We start from the raw sequence: 19,877 nt of genomic DNA, 5'->3' as shown, positions 1-19,877 counted from the left end.
CACACCGTTTGGCAACTCCTATAGGTAGAGATAACCTTGCTAATGCTTTTGCCTGGTATCTCCACTCAAGCCTGGCTCCCACTGAAGAGACCTCAATAAAGGTCGAAACTAGTCTGGGTAGTGGCCCTCCCCTTAATGCATAACATTATACATATCTGCAAGGAGATGTGTTTTGCATTATGGGAGATACTGAGATAGGAGTGTTGTGAGCTTGCTCCACCTTTGCAATGAGTTGCTCAGTGTTGTACCACCTTACCCCAGTCCTGAAGATACTTTCAGGCACAGACTTTGTTTGCTCACACTTGGATAAAGGATTAAACTAAATTTATTATTATGAAGGAAGTACAGGAAGATGGTTTAATGTTAAACCTGGTGTGAGACAAGGATGTACATTATCCCCTCTGTTATTCATTATCTATATGGATGATCACATTATGAATGAAAGTGGTATTAAACATGATATCAGAATTGGAGATGTTAATGTCAGCTCTTTGCTGTATGCGGACGATGTTATACTTCTAAATAAATTAATTCCCTTTTCAAGATTCCCTGATTAAATTGAATAACTGTTGTAATAGATATAGTATGAAGGTCAGCAATAAAAAGGCAATGAAAAAGGTAGAATTGTTGAAAATGTCAACTGTGTTTTGAATGGGGAAACCTGTGGAACAAGTAAAACATTTCAGCAACTTAGGCACGATTTTTAGTGCAATCTTAATTAAATATGGAAATAGACAACAGAATCAACAAACTGGTATGGTAGGAAGTCAATTGAATAAATTCATATGGAATAAGAGAGAAATTAGTCGGAACACTAAATTAGCTGTATACAAGACAGTGTTCAAACCAATTTTAACTTATGGATCTGAGAGCTGGGTCAGAAGTAAAACACTTGACCAAAGACTAGAGACTGTAGATATGAGAGGTCTTAGAAAGATTAGCGGCATGAACAGATGGCATCAATGGCAATATCATATTAAAAACGAGGATATTAGGAAAGAACTTGATATTGTCAGCATCCAGGAATGCGTTAGCAGAGCTAATCTCAGGTGGTATGGTCACTTAAATAGAATGGGTGAGGAAAGATTAGCAAAACAAGTGTTCTCACCCAGGTTGGCATGAAGACCAAGATATAGGTGGATTGATACGGTACAAAGTACCTTAGACGATAGAAATATAAGATCTGATAATGTTGGAGTCTTGACAAGTAACAGACTGATTTGGAGGAAAATTTTGGATAGGAAATTAGTAATGATGTAAATTTTTCATGTAGTACTGTCATATACACCTGTACACCCCTTGAGGGTACATGTCAGGAATTTGATGATGATGATGTAAATTATAATTGACAAATGTAACACATTTATTTTAAAATATTTACAGAATCAACAAAATTCCTCATCTGTTGCCATCCACAAAAGATAAACTGTCACCTCTATCACAAGGTATCTGGCATTTAACAGATACCTTGTGAATGTAATCTGACATATTTTGAGCAGACAGGTCATTCTGTGGAAAAAAGAATTAATGAACATCAATATTTTATTGAATACATGAGTATTCAAAATACTTTCAAGTCTCATCCAAAGAAAAGCCAGACAACTACCAAGGAAAAGACCAAAATTCAGGAAAAAGTAAACATAATTGGAAAAAAGAACACCTAATGATTGCAACATGGAATGTGAGAAGCATTGCACACAAAGAATAACTTGATAAACAACTAAACCAGTCTAACGTAAAGATATGTATGGTAACGGAAACAAAGAAAAAACAAAAAGGTACAATGGAAACAAACAACTATATACAAATCTACAGTGGGGTAAAAAAAAGAAGAAAGAGCAAAAGCAGGTATAATGATTATGGTACATAAATACCTAAAGAACAATATTGTATATTACAACTATTTGTGTTAAAGATACCAAGCAATTTTAAACTTGGTTTTACTCCATTTTTCCCAAGTGAGCAAACAGACAAAATGTCAAGTTTGCACCTGCAATTGATGCAAGACTAGCTGATCCTACAGGTAGTGCAAGACCAAGGCAACTCGTGGTAAAGGTGGAGCAAGCTCTGATCACTAATCTTAATATTTACCCTTAATGCCAAAACACATCTCCAAGAAGGGGATGTATGATGTTTTGTATTAAAGGCAAGGGGCCACTACCCAGACCGGTTTCGACCTTTATTGAGGCCTCATCAGTGGGAGCCAGGCTAGAAATACCAAGATTTAGTAATGCAGAGCTTGTAAGTATTTTACCAAAACATGTTACCATAAGGTGTTTTAACCTTATTAAATAAAAATCTCAGAGGAGATCTAGATGTAGAAAGTATTTTTAACTTGGGTATAATTATGTTAAAGATACCAAGCAATTTGGTATCTTTAACATAATTATACCCAATATATACAGGAAATAAAATAGCAGTTAAATTAGAACACATCTCAGAATGGAAAGATATATCAAGAGGAGTACGACAAGGATGTACCCTCTCACCTCTGCTTTTCAAATACAGTAAACCCTTGATTTAACGGACAAAATTTTCTGTCTGTATGTCACGTGAAAATTAACACCCTGTTAATTTTAAAATGTTTTTAACCAAGATTTGCTCATAATTAATTTCCTGTTATTTTTAACAAATTTTGGTGAATAAGCCATCATATGTTGGAAAAACACTAGTAATTTAGCCGACATAAATGAGTCACCGCTCATAACGCATGTTCGGCGAATGATTAGGACATGATCACACCATTCGCACTGTAATTGGTTCTTTTGTCGCAAGCCTTGACTTTCTGTGGCAGTTTTATTACACACATTTTCGTAATTTTAGGGAGTTAATTATAAAAAAACAGCAGAATTCAAAAGTTCAAAAAAAAAAAAAAACTCGATAGTTTTTTCAAAGCAGGATTACCTAAACTAAGCACCTCAACATTGAACATTAACTTATCTAAAAGTGTGATCTAAAAATTGTGTGTAAAACAATTTTTTTGTTATTACAGTGCTAATATTGATAAAATTGCAGTATAATGTTACAGACATTTTTATTTTAAAACATTCGCAATTGAACAGACATCCCTTAGTTCCTGTTAGTCCGTTAAATCGAGGGTTTCTGTGTATATATATATATATATAAATAAAATTATAACAATCGGGAAACAGTATAACTCATTTGGTATACAAATAATCTCACAAATAAGATAGATACACTACTATTTGCAGATGATCAAATAGTATTAGCTACATCAGAAGATGATTTGCAAAGATCATTAAAATCATTAAATGATATCTCAAGACAATATCTAAAGAAAAAACAAAAATAATGGCATCAAAGGAGAAAACATAAGAAGTAAAATAGTGATAGATAATAAAATATTAGAACAAGTAAATACTTTCAGATACTTGGGATGTGATTTATCATACGAAGAAGAAAAAGACATAGACACCAAAATATCAAACTTTGTCAAAGTAAATGGCATAATAAATAATATATTTAAGCCATCCCTGGTACAAAAACACACTAGAATCAGAATATATAATGTCTTGTCAAAACCAGCTCTACTATACAGAAGCGAAACATGAACCATTAAAAGGAAAGATCAAAAATGAATTCAAACAACAGAAATGAAGTTTCTCAGAAAAACAGCTGGATATACTAAGTGGGACCATAAAACAAATGAAGAAATTTTGCAATCCCTGAAAATAAAACCAATTAATTACTACATAAGACAGTATAAACAAAAATGGCTAGAACATTTAAATTGAATGGACAACAGCAGACTACCAAAAATGTTATACAGATACAAAATAAGTGGAAAAAGAAGAATCGGGAGACCAAGAAAGAGATTGCATGAGACCAGAACAGACCACTTGGGCTAAAATCTATGTTAGGAAGAAGATGCATGAAACCTCAAAAAGTCTGGTTTGGCACAACAGTATTGACACTAAACACAATATCTAGTGAGATGAAGCTCATCTCACTGGATGTTGTGAAGCAATTTTAAACACGAATGCCTTTTCAAAGAAAATTGTGAAGCCCTTTTACATCGGCAAATCTGAATCAGAATGATTGTCTCTCTCCCAAAAGTTTGGGAGATTTTCATTTTATGTAACCATCAAAAATAATTTTAATGATATTATTTATTAATATATTAAATTCTGGCATGTGGAAAAAGTTTTAATTGGTAAACCAATTGTTGTATGTATCTTGCATTCCCGTTTCTTTGATTTGCATGGTTCTACACCCTGATGATGTACTGTTATTTTCAGTATGAAATATCTTTACTTTCATTTCATCAAAGTTAATTACTGTGGTTATCGTGTAATTTTGTTGTTTGTAGCCATGCCACAGGTACCTTTAAAGATTAGATCTACTTGTTTGCCAATTATGAGAGGGGGAACTTTATAGTTAATAAACGTAATGTTAATAATTGCTACTGGCATTTGGAGCAGTGGATAATTGTTGCCAGTTCAGTATGGGAAAAGTGTAAGGTTATGCTGCTTGAGATGAAAAAATTGTAAACTCCATTATGTAGATGTAACTGAACAAGGATTGTGGCTAGAGATTTGGGATTTTGGGGTAATAAGTTCAGGGAGCATGTTGCAAAAGTTGGATAAAGTGGTTATTATCTCTTTAAGTCTTGAATACATCATGCATCTGGATGTGCACATTGTTGACTTGAGTTACTGAACAAGGAAATGGTGGAAAGGATCCAGAGGCTAGTGACCAAGTATTCCTTTTGATTATAATGACCTACAAGCCTTCAGTTCATCATCAAATTCCTGACATGTACCCCTCAGGGCATGTATAGGATATGATAGTATTACAGGAAAAATGTACGTCATTTCTAATTTACTATCTGCAATTTTCCTCCTAATCACTCTGTTATCTGTCAGGACTCCAACATTATCAGATCTTATATTACTGTCTTCTAATTCACTTTTTACTGTATCAATCCACTATATCTTTGTCTTCCTCTGTGTCTTTTTCCTGCCAATCTGGCAGAGAACACTTGTTTTGCTAATTTTTCCTCTCCCATTCTGTTTAAATGACTATACCATCTGAGATTAGCTCAACTAACACATTCATGGATGCTAATAATGTCAAGTTCTTTCCTAAATATCCTTGCTTTTAATATGATATTGCCATTGATGCCATCTGCTTACTCTCCTAATCTTTCTCAGAACTCTCATATCTGTGGTGTCTAGTTCTTGGTCAAGTGTTTTACTTGGGACCCAGCTCTCAGATCCATAAGTTAAAATTGATTTGAACACTGTCTTGTATACAGCTAATTTAGTGTTTTGGCTAATTTCTCTTATAACATATAAATTTATTCAATTGACTTCCTACCATACCAGTTTGTTGATTTTGTTGTCTATTTCCATATTTAATTAAGATTGCACTAAAAATCGTGCCTAAGTAGCTGAAATGTTTTACTTGTTCTACAGGTTCTCCATTCACAATGCAGATGATATTTTCAGTGCTTCTGCTTATTTTCATTGTCTTTGTCTTGTTATTGCTGACCTTCATACCATATCTATTACAACAGTTATTCAATTTAATCAGGGAATCTTGCAGACTTGTAGCAGATTTATTAAAAGTATAAGATCATCTGCATAAAGCAAAACTTGAAAGTGATCATGTAGCCCTGACTTGGGAGATTGCAAAACACTTGAAAATTCCAGTTAAGAAATTCTGCATATACCCATATGTGGAACTTGAAGGCAGGTGATCATGATACACTTAGGATGCAGCCTGAAGCAGTACCATGTCATAAAGATCTGGAAGAGAAGGATGTTTACAGTACATGGAGGATAACCAAGGGATATCTGGAGGAAATAACATCACATTGTATATTTAAGGTAAGGAAGGTAAATTGGGTTGGAGTTAGACAGATGAGTAATATCATTAAGCAAGAGCTGCAAAAAAAAAGACAATGTTGTGGAGGGTATGTACAGAGAAATGTGACCAGCATGATAAGGAAGGCAAAATGTTTTAATTGTTCTATAAGTTCAATGCAGTTGATATTTTCCACGCTTCTGCCTATTTTCATTGTCTTTGTCTTATTATTGCTGACCATACCAAATCTATTATAACAGTTATTCAATTTAGACAGAGAATCTTGCGAACTTGTAGCACATTTATTTACAAGTTTAACATCATTCACATAAAGTAAAGAGCTGAGATTAACATTTCCAATTTTGATATGAGGTATAATACTACTTACCTTCATAATGTGAACCATATAGATCATATGTGCCCAACAGCAGGCCGCATGTGACCCGCAATGTGATTTAATATCCTGGCTTGCGGCAGGATAAAAACTATATTAAATTATATGTATTATCAATTTAGCCATTAGTTTCGACAGCAGATTTTCTGATTGATATACTAGTTATATTCATTATTTCTGATGATGGAAACAATTTATATTCTCAAACCGGAATCAAAATTGCTTTAAAAAGATTACTCAATTTATAAAATCTACTGTTTCTCTGTGCGAGTTGTAGTAGTGGGAGTGGTAGATTTCTATGCGCGCCAGAGTAACGCATCATTGATAGTCACTTGCTCTGCTCTGGTTACCGTGATCAGTTTCAAGTATTTTATATTGTTCTCCCAGTAGTAAAATGATTTAACAAATACAGGAATACCTCGATTATCATGGTTATTGTTGCCACGAAAAGTATCGCAATAATCGAATCCGCGATAATCTGGATAAATAATGCGTGTAAAATGGATGGGCTGCTTAAGGGTCAAAGCTGTATAACTGAGAGGAGACCTCCACAAAGCCTTTAAAGGAATGCGGAGAACCGACCAGGGCTTCTGACCTAATGTCCAATCCTCACCTTCTCGTGGTGCACCCTGTTGGGTATCTACTTGGATACTGAACCAACGAGGATGGGCTGGCAATTTGGGATTTAGCCGACCAAATTGTATTCTTATTGGTTAAACCAAAATAAAAATGATGGTACAACATGACAAAATTTCATGCCGGCTGGGGTCGCCCGGTTAAACAAGGTACCCGTTGTTTTCGCCAGGGAACCAGGGCGAATAGCGAAAAGTCAGCAACTGGAACAAATCTGAAAACAAACCACAACTCAACATCACCAGAGTTAAAGATCGGTACTATCAACGTAAGAAGCCTGAATGGCAAAGAAATGGAGCTAGCTGAGGAATTAGATAAGTACCAGATCGACATAATAGGGGTGACTGAAACAAAAAAGACCAAACTGGTGAGATCTTTCTGAGCAATAAATACAAAATGTTATATTCAGCCAATGACAATCAAGGAAAAGAAGTTGTAGCCATAGTATTCAACACAAAATACGAGGCTAATCTTCTTGAATGGCAGACAGTCTCAAGTAGAGTGATGTGGGCAAATATGAGAATGGGGAACTGGACAATGAGACTTATTTGTGCCTATGGTCCCACAGGTTCTACTAAGGTAGAAGTGGAGGAATTTTTTGAGGCTTTAGAAAATGCAACTGACACAATGAAAAAGGAAAAGTTGGTCCTTGTTGGGGATCTAAATAGCAGAGTAGGAAATGATTGTGAGACATACAAAAATATTTTGGGAAAATTTGGAGAAAAGAGCAAACCTATTAATAATGGCAAATATCTGTTGGATTTCTGCTCAGTACATGGACTGGTTATTACTAACACCATGTTCCAACATAAAAATGTGCACAAATTCACATGGAGAGAAGAAGCTAGGAATAAGAAAAGTCTCATTGACTATGTTATTGTTAATAGTGATGTTTTCTCCCTGGTGCAGGACACCAGAGTGTACAGAGGATTTGAAATTGGAATTGATCGCTATTTAGTCTTGGGCAGGATAAAATTGAATTTAATATTGAAAAGAATAACATGTAAGAAAGTTTTAAAGCGAATAAAAGCTGAGCAGCTCTCAGATGTGAACTGTAGACTAAAATACACAAAGATTATTGAAGAAAAAATGAAAGAGTTTGAGAACAGGAATCAAACCTTGGAGATTCAGTGGCAAACTCTGAAGAAAACATTGATTGATTCTGCCAGAGAGGCATGTGGTGAGGTTGTCTGTAAGGATAAAAAAATCAGAACTCCCTGGTGGACACAGGAAGTTAAAGAGGCAGTGAAGGAAAAGAAGAAAGCATATCAAAAGTTCCTGTCAAATAAGTCAGCTTGTGCTCTTTGAGAATATAGAGACAAATGCAAGAATGCTAAACACTGTGTAAAACTAGCAAAACAAAAGTCATGGGAGGACTTTGGCAAGAATATAGAAAATAAATATCAAGAAGGTGGCAAAATATTCTGGAGGTTGTTGAAGAAGCTTAGGAATGGAGGAAAGAGTGCTGTAAAAGGAGTTAGAGATGATAAAGGTGACATGAAAACTGGAGAAAAAGATATCCTTGATGTATGGAGTAATTACTTTGAAAAACTGCTAAATGAAACAACCAGTGATGACAGCACAGTGGTAAAAAACAGTGACCAGTCATGCAGTCAGGAATACATATCCATACTTGAAGTAGAAAAAGCCATCAAAGGCTTGAAATGTGGAAAGGCAGCTGGAGTAGATGATATTCGACCAGAAATGCTGAAGTATGGTGGTATGAGAGTCTTACAGTGGCTGCACTGCATAGTTCAGAAAGCCTGGACAGAGGGATGAACTCCCGATGATTGGAGTAGAGCTCTCATAGTACCCATATATAAAAAGGGAAATAAAACTGAATGTGAGAATTACAGAGGAATTTCCCTACTGAGTGTTCCTGGCAAAATCTATGCAAGTATATTTGAGAAACGGTTGAGAAGAATTGTGGAAGAAAAGCTTGGTGAAGAAGAAGCTGGATTCGGGCTAAACAGAGGCTTTCAGGATCAGATCTTCACTTTACGACAGATAGTCGAGAAAGCATGGGAATATAACAAAGATCTGTATTTAAGTTTTGTCGATTTGGAAAAGGCATATGATAAGGTGCCAAGAGAGAAGCTATTCAATACGCTGCAGTTATATGGTGTCAATGGGGTATTATATCAAGCAATACTTAGTCTTTATTTGAGTTGTAAGTCAGCAGTTAGAATTGAAGGAAGTACAGGAAGATGGTTTAATGTTAAATCTGGTGTGAGACAAGGATGTACATTATCCCCTCTATTATTCATTATCTATATGGATCACATTATGAAGGAAAGTGGTATTAAACATGATATCAAAATTGGAGATGTGAATGTCAGCTCTTTGCTTTATGCGGATGATGTTATACTTCTAAATAAATCCGCTACAAGTCTGTAAGATTCTCTGACTAAACTGAATAGCTGTTGTAATAGGTATGGTATGTAGGTCAGCAATAAAAAGACAATCATCATCATCATCAAATTCCTGCTATGGACCCTCAATGGGTGTACAGGATATGACAGTACTACATGAAAAAATTACATCATTACTAACTTCCTATCTACAATTTTCCTCCAAATCAGTCTGTTACTTGTCAAGACTCCAACATTATCAGATCTTATATTTCTATCATCTAAGGCACTTTGTACCGTATCAATCCACCTATATCTTGGTCTTCCTCTGGGTCGTTTTCCTGCCAACCTGGCAGAGAACACTTGTTTTGCTAATCTTTCCTCTCCCATTCTATTTAAGTGACCATACCACCTGAGATTAGCTCTGCTAATGAATTCCTGGATGCTGACAATGTCAAGTTCTTGCCTAATATCCTCATTTTCAATATGATATTGCCATTGATGCCATCTGTTCACGCCTCTAATCTTTCTCAGGACTCTCATATCTGCGGACTCTAGTCTTTGGTCAAGTGTTTTACTTCTGACCCAGCTCTCAGATCCATAAGTTAAAACTGGTTTGAACACTGTCTTGTATACAGCTAATTTAGTGTTCCGACTAATTTCTCTCTTATTCCATATGAATTTATTCAATTGACTTCCCACCATACCAGCTTTGCTGTTTCTGTTGTCTATTTCTATATTTAATTTACCATCTTCAATAAAAATTGTGCCTAAGTAGCTGAAATGTTTTACTTTTTCCACAGGTTCTCCATTCACAACACAGTTGACATTTTCAATGATTCTGCCTATTTTCATTGTCTTTGTCTTTTTATTGCTGACCTTCATACCATATCTATTACAACAGCTATTCAATTTAGTCAGAGAATCTTGCAGACTTGTAGCAGATTTATTTAGAAGTATAACAACATCCGCATAAAGCAAAGAGCTGACATTAACATCTCCAATTTTGATATCAGGTTTAATACCACTTTCCTTCATAATGTGATCCATATAGATAATGAATAACAAAGGGGATAATGTACATCCTTGTCTCACACCAGATTTAACATTAAACCATCTTCCTGTACTTCCTTCAATTCTAACTGCTGACTTACAACTCAAATAAAGACTAAGTATTGCTTGATATAATGCCCCATTGACACCATATAACTCCACCGTATTGAATAGCTTCTCTCTTGGCACCTTGTCATATGCCTTTTCCAAATCGACAAAACTTAAATACAGATCTTTGTTATATTCCCATGCTTTCTCGACTATTTGTTGTAAAGTGAAGATCTGATCCTGACAGCCTCTATTTGGCCTGAATCCAGCTTGTTCTTCACCAAGCTTTACTTCCACAATTCTTCTCAACTGTTTCTCAAGTATACTGGCATAGATCTTGCCAGGAACACTCAGTAGGGAAATACCTCTGTAATTCTCACATTCAGTTTTATTTCCCTTTTTATATATGGGTACTATGAGAGCTCTACTCCAATCATCGGGAATTCGTCCCTCTCTCCAGGCTTTCTGAACTATGCAGTGCAGCCACTGTAAGACTTTATACCACCATACTTCAGCATTTCTGGTCGAATATCATCTACTCCTGCTGCCTTTCCGCATTTCAAGCCTTTGATGGCTTTTTCTACTTCAAGTATGGATATATATTCCTGACTGCATGCCTGGTCAGTGTTTTTTATCACTGTGTTGTTATCACTGCTTGTTTCATTTAGCAGCTTTTCAAAATAATTACTCCATACTTCAAGGATATCTTTTTCCTTGAAGTATGGAGAATATTTTGAGGATAAGAATATTTTGCCACCTTCTTGATATTTATTTTCTATATTCTTGCCAAAGTCCTCCCATGACTTTTGTTTAGCTAGTTTTACACACTGTTTAGCTTTCTTAAAACAACTTTCTTTTTTTTTTGATAAAAAGACAATGAAAATAGGCAGAATCATTGAAAATGTCAACTATGTTGTGAATGGAGAACCTGTGGAACAAGTAAAACATTTCAGCTACTTAGGCATGATTTTTACTGAAGATGGTAAATTAAATATAGAAATAGGCAACAGAATTAGCAAAGCTGGTATGGTTGGAAGTCAGTTGAATAAATTCATATGGAATAAGAGAGAAATTAGTCGGAACACTAAATTAGCTGTATACAAGACAATGTTCAAACCAGTTTTAACTTATGAATCTGAGAGCGGGTCAGAAGTAAAACACTTGATCAAAGTCTAGAGACCACAGATATGAGAGTTCTGAGAAAGATTGTAAGCGTGAACAGATGGCATCAATGGCAAATCATATTAAAAACGAGGATATTAGGAAAGAACTTGATATTGTCAGCATCCAATAATGCGTTAGCAGAGCTAATCTCAGGTGGTATGGTCACCTAAACAGAATGGGCGAGGAAAGATTAGCAAAAGAAGTGTTCTCTGCCAGGTTGGCAGCAAAACGACCCAGAGGAAGACCAAGATATAGGTGGATTGATATGGTACAAAGTGCCTTAGATGATAGAAATATAAGATGTGATAATGTTGGAGTCTTGACAAGTAACAGACTGATTTGGAGGAAAATTGTAGATAGGAAGTTAGTAATGATATAATTTTTTCATATAGTACTATCATATCCTGTACACCCCTTGTGGGTACATGGCAGGAATTTGATGAAGATGATGTAAAATGGGTGATCAATGCCAAGGATTTTTCAAATCTATTAATTAAATTTTATATATCAAGTAAAAAAGAAAAGTGTTAAGTAAAAAATGAAGGTTCATTTAGAAAAACAAGATTATTCTTTAATCTTTATTTATATATAAGAAGTACATACAATTATTCTTTCTTGGATAAAAATTGGTGTAAAATTGTCTGGTTGAATTTTTTCTTTCTTTTTTTCTTTGTATATAACTCGGTAGCAACGGATGGAATTTTCAATTTCCTGACGAACTTTCAATGATCCCTCAGATTAGGATCGACGTTCAAGATATTTTTTCTTTAAAATTTTCAGCAATTCTAACCTAAACATTTCGTCCATTTCTTTGAGGGTAAATTCCTTCGGCGCCAAGTCAATTTGTTCATCATTATCATCGATTTGAGCATCGTAAGCACGTTCTCTCTCGAGGTTAATTAGGTTTCATCATCCAGCTCCTTATCATGTGACTGAAGCAGGTCCTGAACATCACCTTTTTTCAATTTCTTTAATCCTAGATCAAAGCCAAGCTCAGTTATGTCATTGATAACACGGGTTAATTTATTTTCAAATCCTTTAAAATCATTTGCACGATGAGGAATAATCTTTTGCCACGCCGGTCTCAGGTTGCTAGACGTTACTTCACTCCATGCTTCCTTGACATTCTCAATGCAATTTTTGATATTAAATGCCTTCCAGAATTCTGTCAAAGTCATAGCTTCATCTCCTATAGTCTTTTCTATTGCTTGTGAAAAAGTTCTTCGTAGGTAATATGCCTTAAAGGATGCGATTACACCTTGATCCATTGGCTGGATGATGGAAGTGGTATTAGGTGGTAAATAAATAACTTTTACATTTTCGCACAAATCATTCAGTGCTGTTGGATGACTAGGTGCATTATCTAATATCAACAAGATTTAATGACTTGCAGTACCTTTCAGCTTCAGGACAAAAACAGTTTTTAAACCAATCCTCAAATATAGTTTTTGTCATCCAAGCTTTTCTATTGGATCTCCAATGAACAAGGAGAAAATTTTTATCTAAACTTCTAAGCGGGCAAAGATTTTGTGAACAATAAATAAAGAGAGGCTTCATCTTGTAATCTCCAGAAGCATTGCCACGTAGTAAAAGTGTTACACGCTCCCTCGAAACCTTGTAGCCAGGCTGTGATTTTTCATTTTTTGCTAAAAATGTTTTAGTGGGCATTTTTTTCCATAATAAGCCTGTTTCGTCAGCATTAAATATCTGATCATTGGTATAATTTCTTTCTTCAATGATCTGTTGCAGTTCACCAGGAAAATTAGCTGCTGCTTTTTCATCGGCACTTGCAATTTCACCTTGTACACAAACACTATGAATGCTCGATCGCTTTTTGAACCAATCAAACCACCCTGAACTTGCAGAGAAAGTTTCTTCTACTACTGATGCCGAATCATTTTCACTTTCTAATTGTTTTCTTTTTAAAGTTTCAAACAAATTCAATGCTTTTGTTTTTATAGTCATTTGAGTAAGAGGAATTCTCTTTTGGTTACAATCTTCTATCCACACTGACAATAGCATTTCCATTTCAATCATAAGATGGCTTTTGTTTCTTGTAGTTTGGGACACAGACGAGGTCGATGCACTTTGTCCTAGTTGCTTATACTTTGCAGCTGGTCTAAAATATGGCGAACAGTTGATTCAGTTAGACCGTACACTCTTGCAATTTTGGCTTTGGTTATGCCTGCCTCATACTTATTTATCATATGCAACTTATCTCTTAAGCTGATCACTCTACGTTTCTTCTTGATAGCTGTAGACTTGAAATCATCCTTGTTTCTTTTAGCATTCATTGTAGAGGTAAATAATGAGAAATAAATATCCACATATAATTCAGGCAAGGACAGATAGTTACTGGTAAGTGGTGAGTGGTGAGAAGGCTTCGGATAAAAATGAAGCGCTACGAGAGAGCGATACCTGGAGAGTGGCAACTCAAACTGGTTGCATATGTAGTGGGCTACATTTCGCAGCCACGATAATTGGAATTTTGGTATCAAATTATAAACCACGATAAATCGAGAATTGCGATAATCGAGATATTCCTGTATAGTAATTCAGTACATAAATACATATAACTATTGCCTTGAAAAAATACAGAGTTTATTTTTATTTAAGTCTGTCTGAAAGTGTGCAGCCCGTAATGCTACCACTCATCATACATTGGCCCTCATATAGAATGAAGTTGGCCACGCATATAGATAATGAGGAACGGAGGGGATAATGTACATTCTTGTCTCCGACACCAAATTTAACATCAAACTACTTCCTATACTTCAATTCTAACTGCTGACTTACAACTCGAATGAAGACTAAGTATTGCTTGATATAATGTCCCACCAACACTATACAACTGTAGTGTTTTGAATAGCTTCTCTCTTGGCACCTTGTCATATGCCTTTTCCAGATCTACAAAACTTAAGTACAGATCTTTGTTATATTCCCATGATTTCTCAACTACTTGTCATAAAGTGAAGATCTGATCCTGACAGCCTCTATTTAGCCTGAATCTAGCTTCTACTTCACCAAGCTTTTCTTTCACAATCCTTCTCAACCGTTTCTCAAGTATATTTTCATAAATCTTCCCCAGAAACATTTAGTAGAGAAATACCTCTGTAATTCTTACATTCAGTTCTATTTCCCTTTTTGTATATGGATACTATGAGAGCTCTACTTCAATCATCTGGAATTTGTCCGTTTGTCCGTTCAGGCCTTCTGAACTATGTAGTGTAACCACTGCAAGACTTTTATACCTCCATACTTGAGTATTTCTGGTCGAATATTATCTACTTCAGCTGTCTTTCATCATTTCAGGCTTTTGATGGATTTTTCTACTTCAAATATGGATATGTATTCCTGATGAGTGTTTTTTACCACTGTGCTCTCACATCACTGCTTGTTTCATTTAGCAATTACTTCATACATGAAGGACTTCTTTTTCTCCAGTTTTCACGTTACCCATATCATCATCTCTACTTCCTTTTACAGCACTCTTTCATCCATTTCTGAAATTTTTCAACAACCTCCATGATATCTTGCCACCTTCTTAATATTTATTTTCTATGTTCTTACTAATCTTCCCACGACTTTTGTTTAGTTAGTTTTGCACAGTGTTTAGCTTTCTTATATGTGTGTCTATATTCTCGAAGAGCACAAGCTGACTTATTTGCCAGGAACTTTCGATATGCTTTCTTCTTTTCATTCACTTCCTCTTTAATTTCCTGTGTCCACCATAGAGTTCTGATTTTTCTATCTTTGCAGACAACCTCAAAGTTTTCTTCAGGGCTTGCCACTGAATCTCCAAGTTTTGGTTCCTGTTCTCAAACTCCTATTTTTCTTGAATAATGTTTGTGTATTTTAGTCTACAGTTCACATCTGAGAGCTGCTCAACTTTTATTCGCTTTAAAACTTTCTTACGTGTCATTCTTTTCAATATGAAATTCAATTTATCCTGCTCAAGACTAAATGGTGATCACTTCCAATTTCAAATACTCTGTACACTCTAGTGTCCTGTACCAGGACACTAGAGTGTACAGAGTATGCAATTTTTGCATATTTTTATTTTGGAACATTGTGTTATTAATAACCAGTCCATGTCCTGAGCAGAAATACAACAGGTATTTGCCATTATTATTTGCTTTGCTTTTTTCTCCAAATTTTCCCAATATATTTTTGTATGTCTGACAATCATTTCCTACTCTGCTATTTAGATCCTCAACAAGGACCAACTTTAAGTCACCCATATGATGACGATTTGGTACTTATCCATTTCCTCAGCTAGCTTCATTTCTTTGCCATTCAGGTTGCTTGTGTTGTTAGTACTAATCTTGAACTCTGGTGATGTTGAGTTGGGGTGTGTTTCAGGATTTGTTCCAATAGCTGCCTTTTTGCTGTTCGCCTTGGTTCCCTGGTGAAAACAATTGGGTGGGTTTGTTTAAATTGGCGATTCTCCATCCAACATGAAATTCTGTCAAGCACTGTCATTTTATATTGTGGTTTAAGCCAATAAGAATACAATATGGTTGGCTAAATTCGAAATTGCCAGTCCATCCTTGTTCGTTCAGTATCCAGGTAGAGTATCCAGATACCCTAACAGGGCACCATGAGAAGGTGAGGCTTGGACATTAGGTCAGAAGTTCTGGTCAGGTCTCTGCATTCCTTTAAAGGCAGTGTGGAGTTCTCTTCTCAGTTATACAGCTTTGGCCCTTAAGCACACCTACCTGATATTTATCTTCTATATTCTTTCCATTGTCTTCCCATGAACTGCTTAGCTACTTTTACACATAACCTCTCTTACATTTTTCTCTGTGTTCTTTTAGGTTGTCTGCAACTGATTTGCCAGGAACTTTTGATATGCTTTCTTCTTTCCAGAACTGCTTTAAAGTTAAAACTTCTTGTGTCCAGCATGGGGTTCTTATTTTTCTATTCTTTCAGACAATTTCACCACATACCTTCCTAGTTAAATCAGTCAATGGCTTTTATAGAGTTTGCACTAAGACTCGAATGTTTGCTTCTTGCTTTCAAACAGCTTCAAATTTTCTTCAGTAATATTTGTATAGTCGAGTCTACAGTCTACCTGCTCAACTTTTATTCTTTTTAAAACTTTCTTGCATGCTGTTCTTTTTCAATGTAACAGCTGTTTTTATCCTGCTTAGCACTATTTTTTTTTATATTTTTCCCACCAATGAACGGTTATTAGTAAACCTGTAGTACATTTGAACTGTGGGTTGGCCAAGAATTTTTTTCCCAATTTTTATCAATTATATATATATATATATATATATATATATAGTAATTTTTTAATTTATTTTTACACACTTCAGAAACCCTGCTCTAAAGACCAAACATGCAACTTTTTCAGCCACTTCATTTCTCTAATAAGCTGGATGGTGGTCTCACACCAGGCAATGAAATTCATCTCCCACCTAAAGAAAATGTAATGTCACTGTCAATTTCAAATCCTCTATACACTCATGTATCTAGAACTAGCATGAAAATATCACTATATCCAGCAAATTTTTATCATTATTAGGTTTGTCATTTTCTCTAAATTTATCCAAAATGTGTCCATATGCCTGGTGGGATTCATTTCCTGCATTGCTGTTTAGATCTCCAACAAGGATGACTTGTTGGAGATCTAAACAGCAGAGTAGAAATATCTGGAGCCTCATATTTAATGTTTGGTGTAATTATGTAGAGGAGCTGCAATATGACATTGCTCTTCCTTTAAAGATGCTTAGAAATTATATTTGTGGTTTAATCCTTTATCCAAGCATTAGTGAACAAAGTTTGCACATGAAGTATCTCTTCATGACTGGGCTACTTGTATATGGAGGTTAATGACTTCACATAAGTTGCCTCAGTATCCCATAATGCAAAGCTCATGCCCTTTCACATGTGCATTATTTACATTCTGTGTTATGGATGCATATACATAATACAGTACATTATACATGTATTATGCATTATGGGATACTAAAGCAATTGATGTGAAATTATTATCCTCTATATACAAGTAGCTCAGTCATGAGGATACTTCACGTGCAAATTTTGTTTTTTTACACATGGATAAAAGGATTAAACCAAGAATATAATTTCTTGGCATGTTTAATTTCTAGTCGAACCAAGTGAAAAAAAACTTTCAATTGTTCTTTCTTGTTTATCTTAGTAACAACAGAATATGGTTTTGAATTAGTAATAATTTACCTTCACACAGAAAATGTAGTTATTTGCACAGTAGTCAGATCCAATTCTCTGGTTTTGCATTCTCTCAAAAACTGTCATGTTTACACAGTTGTAATTGGCCTTTTATTTCATCATGAAATTCTTGATATTCATCCTCATGGGGTGATAAGTTTACATTATTACCAACTTCTTTTCAATATTTTTTTCCTCCAGTCTTAGCTGTTCAGATGCCAGTATTGCCAGTTCTTGTGTTTTGGTCTTCTAAGACTCTTCTACGTACATCAGTCCACTCAGATCTTTCTCTGGGGTTTTTCCCTGCCATCCTGCTATCAAATATGGGTTTTCTAACTTTTCTTCTCCCATTCCTTATAAGTAACCATACCACCTTAGATTAGCTCTTCTCATCTAAGATTGTATAATTAGCCCTTTTCATCACACATTCCTGAATGCCAACAGTGTCAGGTTCCTTCCTAATATCATTTTTAATGTGCAAACTTAGGCAACTCGGGGATGCTGAGGAATGTATTTCAACAAGCTCTCGTCAACTTACGAAACTTTCATAATCCTTTCTTTTAAAATTGAATGGAAACTTTCATAGTTTCTACATTCGACTTTGAAATAATGCTGGATCCAATATCCACTTCGCTATTGTAATTTTACATTGCTGAATGGAAGCCTTTTGGCTCTTTATTTGAGTAATTATTTTTAATGTGCTTCTGCCATTGACACATCTCTTAATTTCTCTCAGACCTTTTTTGTGAGCTTTAGTCTTCAATGAGCTGTTTTATTTCTAATCCCACTCACGGATCTATAAGTTAAAATTGATTTCAATAACCTGTTATTTTCACATCTTTTATACAAAAAGATGTATGTGAAAATAACCTTGTAAGACTTGTGTAAACTTAGTTTACTAGCCTTGTTATCTTGAGAAATTATATTAGCTTGTCCTGATCATGGATTTAAAAATACCCACACCATATACAGGATTAAAACTTCAAAATTCTTAATTTTCTTGGCAGTGTAATGTCAACAACCAAAACGACATATAGCGTTGGTGACAGCATAACAATGTGTCTTATGAAAAGAGAGAGAGGTTCTCTGTTTCCATTGCCAGCTTCTCAGAAGAATTTTCTTCAAGGACCATTTTATATAAACAAAAGTGAGTACTCTCTTAAAAGAAAGTTCTTTATTTTCATAATTTGTATTAATTTATTTATACCTGCTTTATAAATGTAAACCAACTATTAGCAAATCCAAACTGAACTTCATAAAAGCCAATAGCAGGAAAAGTCTCTTGTGCAAACAACAGTCCCTCACAGAAGCCATTGGACTCAATTTCTGCTTACCCATGCTCCCACCTCTCACCCATAAAAATGCAGTTCCACCAGATGGAACTGCATTTTTACATATATGCCAGCATGTAGCTTTTCTTTCAGCAGGCTACTGAATTTTCCATGACTGCTGTTGTCTACCAGCAACTTTTGAAGCTTGCTCATAGAATTGAATAATTTTGTGCCTATCTACACAGACAGTTCAAAATCAGAGCACCTACAGGGATCTTCTACCATCTTTCCAGACAGCATTATATCTACACAAATTCCCCTAAAGCGTAACAACTTGACAGCTGAGCTGTGTGCAATAGATCTTGCACTAAAATACATCAGATTGCCTCACGCTACAATAATATATTCAGACTTGAAAAAGTGATCTTCAGGCAATAAAAAGTCTAGAGCTACAGAAACATTCAGTGCGCTCTCAAATCCAACACTTCTCTCTCTGTTATGGAAGCCACACCTTTAGATGTATGGTTATAATGGATTCAAGTCATGTTGAGATTAAGTGAAATAAGGCTGCAGATACTATAGCTAGATCAGCTCATCTCTCAAATGTTCACCATTTGCCTGTACCATACACATTCCTGGCAAATTATCAGACAAACATTTCTATCCTAGTGGCAGTCATCTTGAAATTGAGTGACTAATAAGCTCTACCAAATTATAACAGTCTAATCTGTGTGGAGTTTGAACAGAGGAAGTTGTTCTTGCTCATCTCCGCACAGGTCATACTCATCTTACACACTCCTCCCTATTGAGGGATGATGACATGACTGTGTGTGAGTTTTGTGATGCTGGACTATCCATCATTTGTACTTTAATTGGTGGCTTCATTTTTTCAATCAGTACAGTCACTTTTCATAATCTGTCTGAGCCCCATACACTCAG

At 35.3% G+C, this 19,877-nt stretch overlaps 1 protein-coding gene across 1 annotated transcript in view; it reads left to right on the top strand.

The window, feature by feature from the left end:
- LOC150107787 (E3 ubiquitin-protein ligase RNF10) overlaps nt 1–19,877 on the top strand; it is a 280,258-nt gene that overhangs the window by 93,005 nt on the left and 167,376 nt on the right. The window contains exon 6 of the mRNA XM_090392188.1: nt 18,675–18,814. Coding sequence (XP_090248314.1) covers nt 18,675–18,814 — 140 coding nt within the window. The remainder of the gene's footprint in view (nt 1–18,674; nt 18,815–19,877) is intronic.

Source organism: Typopeltis vanoorti, chromosome 4, assembly GCF_054136105.1.
Source record: "Typopeltis vanoorti isolate ZY-2024b chromosome 4, IOZ_Tvanoo_1.0, whole genome shotgun sequence".
Taxonomy (NCBI): domain Eukaryota; kingdom Metazoa; phylum Arthropoda; class Arachnida; order Uropygi; family Thelyphonidae; genus Typopeltis; species Typopeltis vanoorti.
Note: the sequence above shows the minus strand (reverse complement) of the source record. Positions and strands in the feature narration are given on the sequence as shown.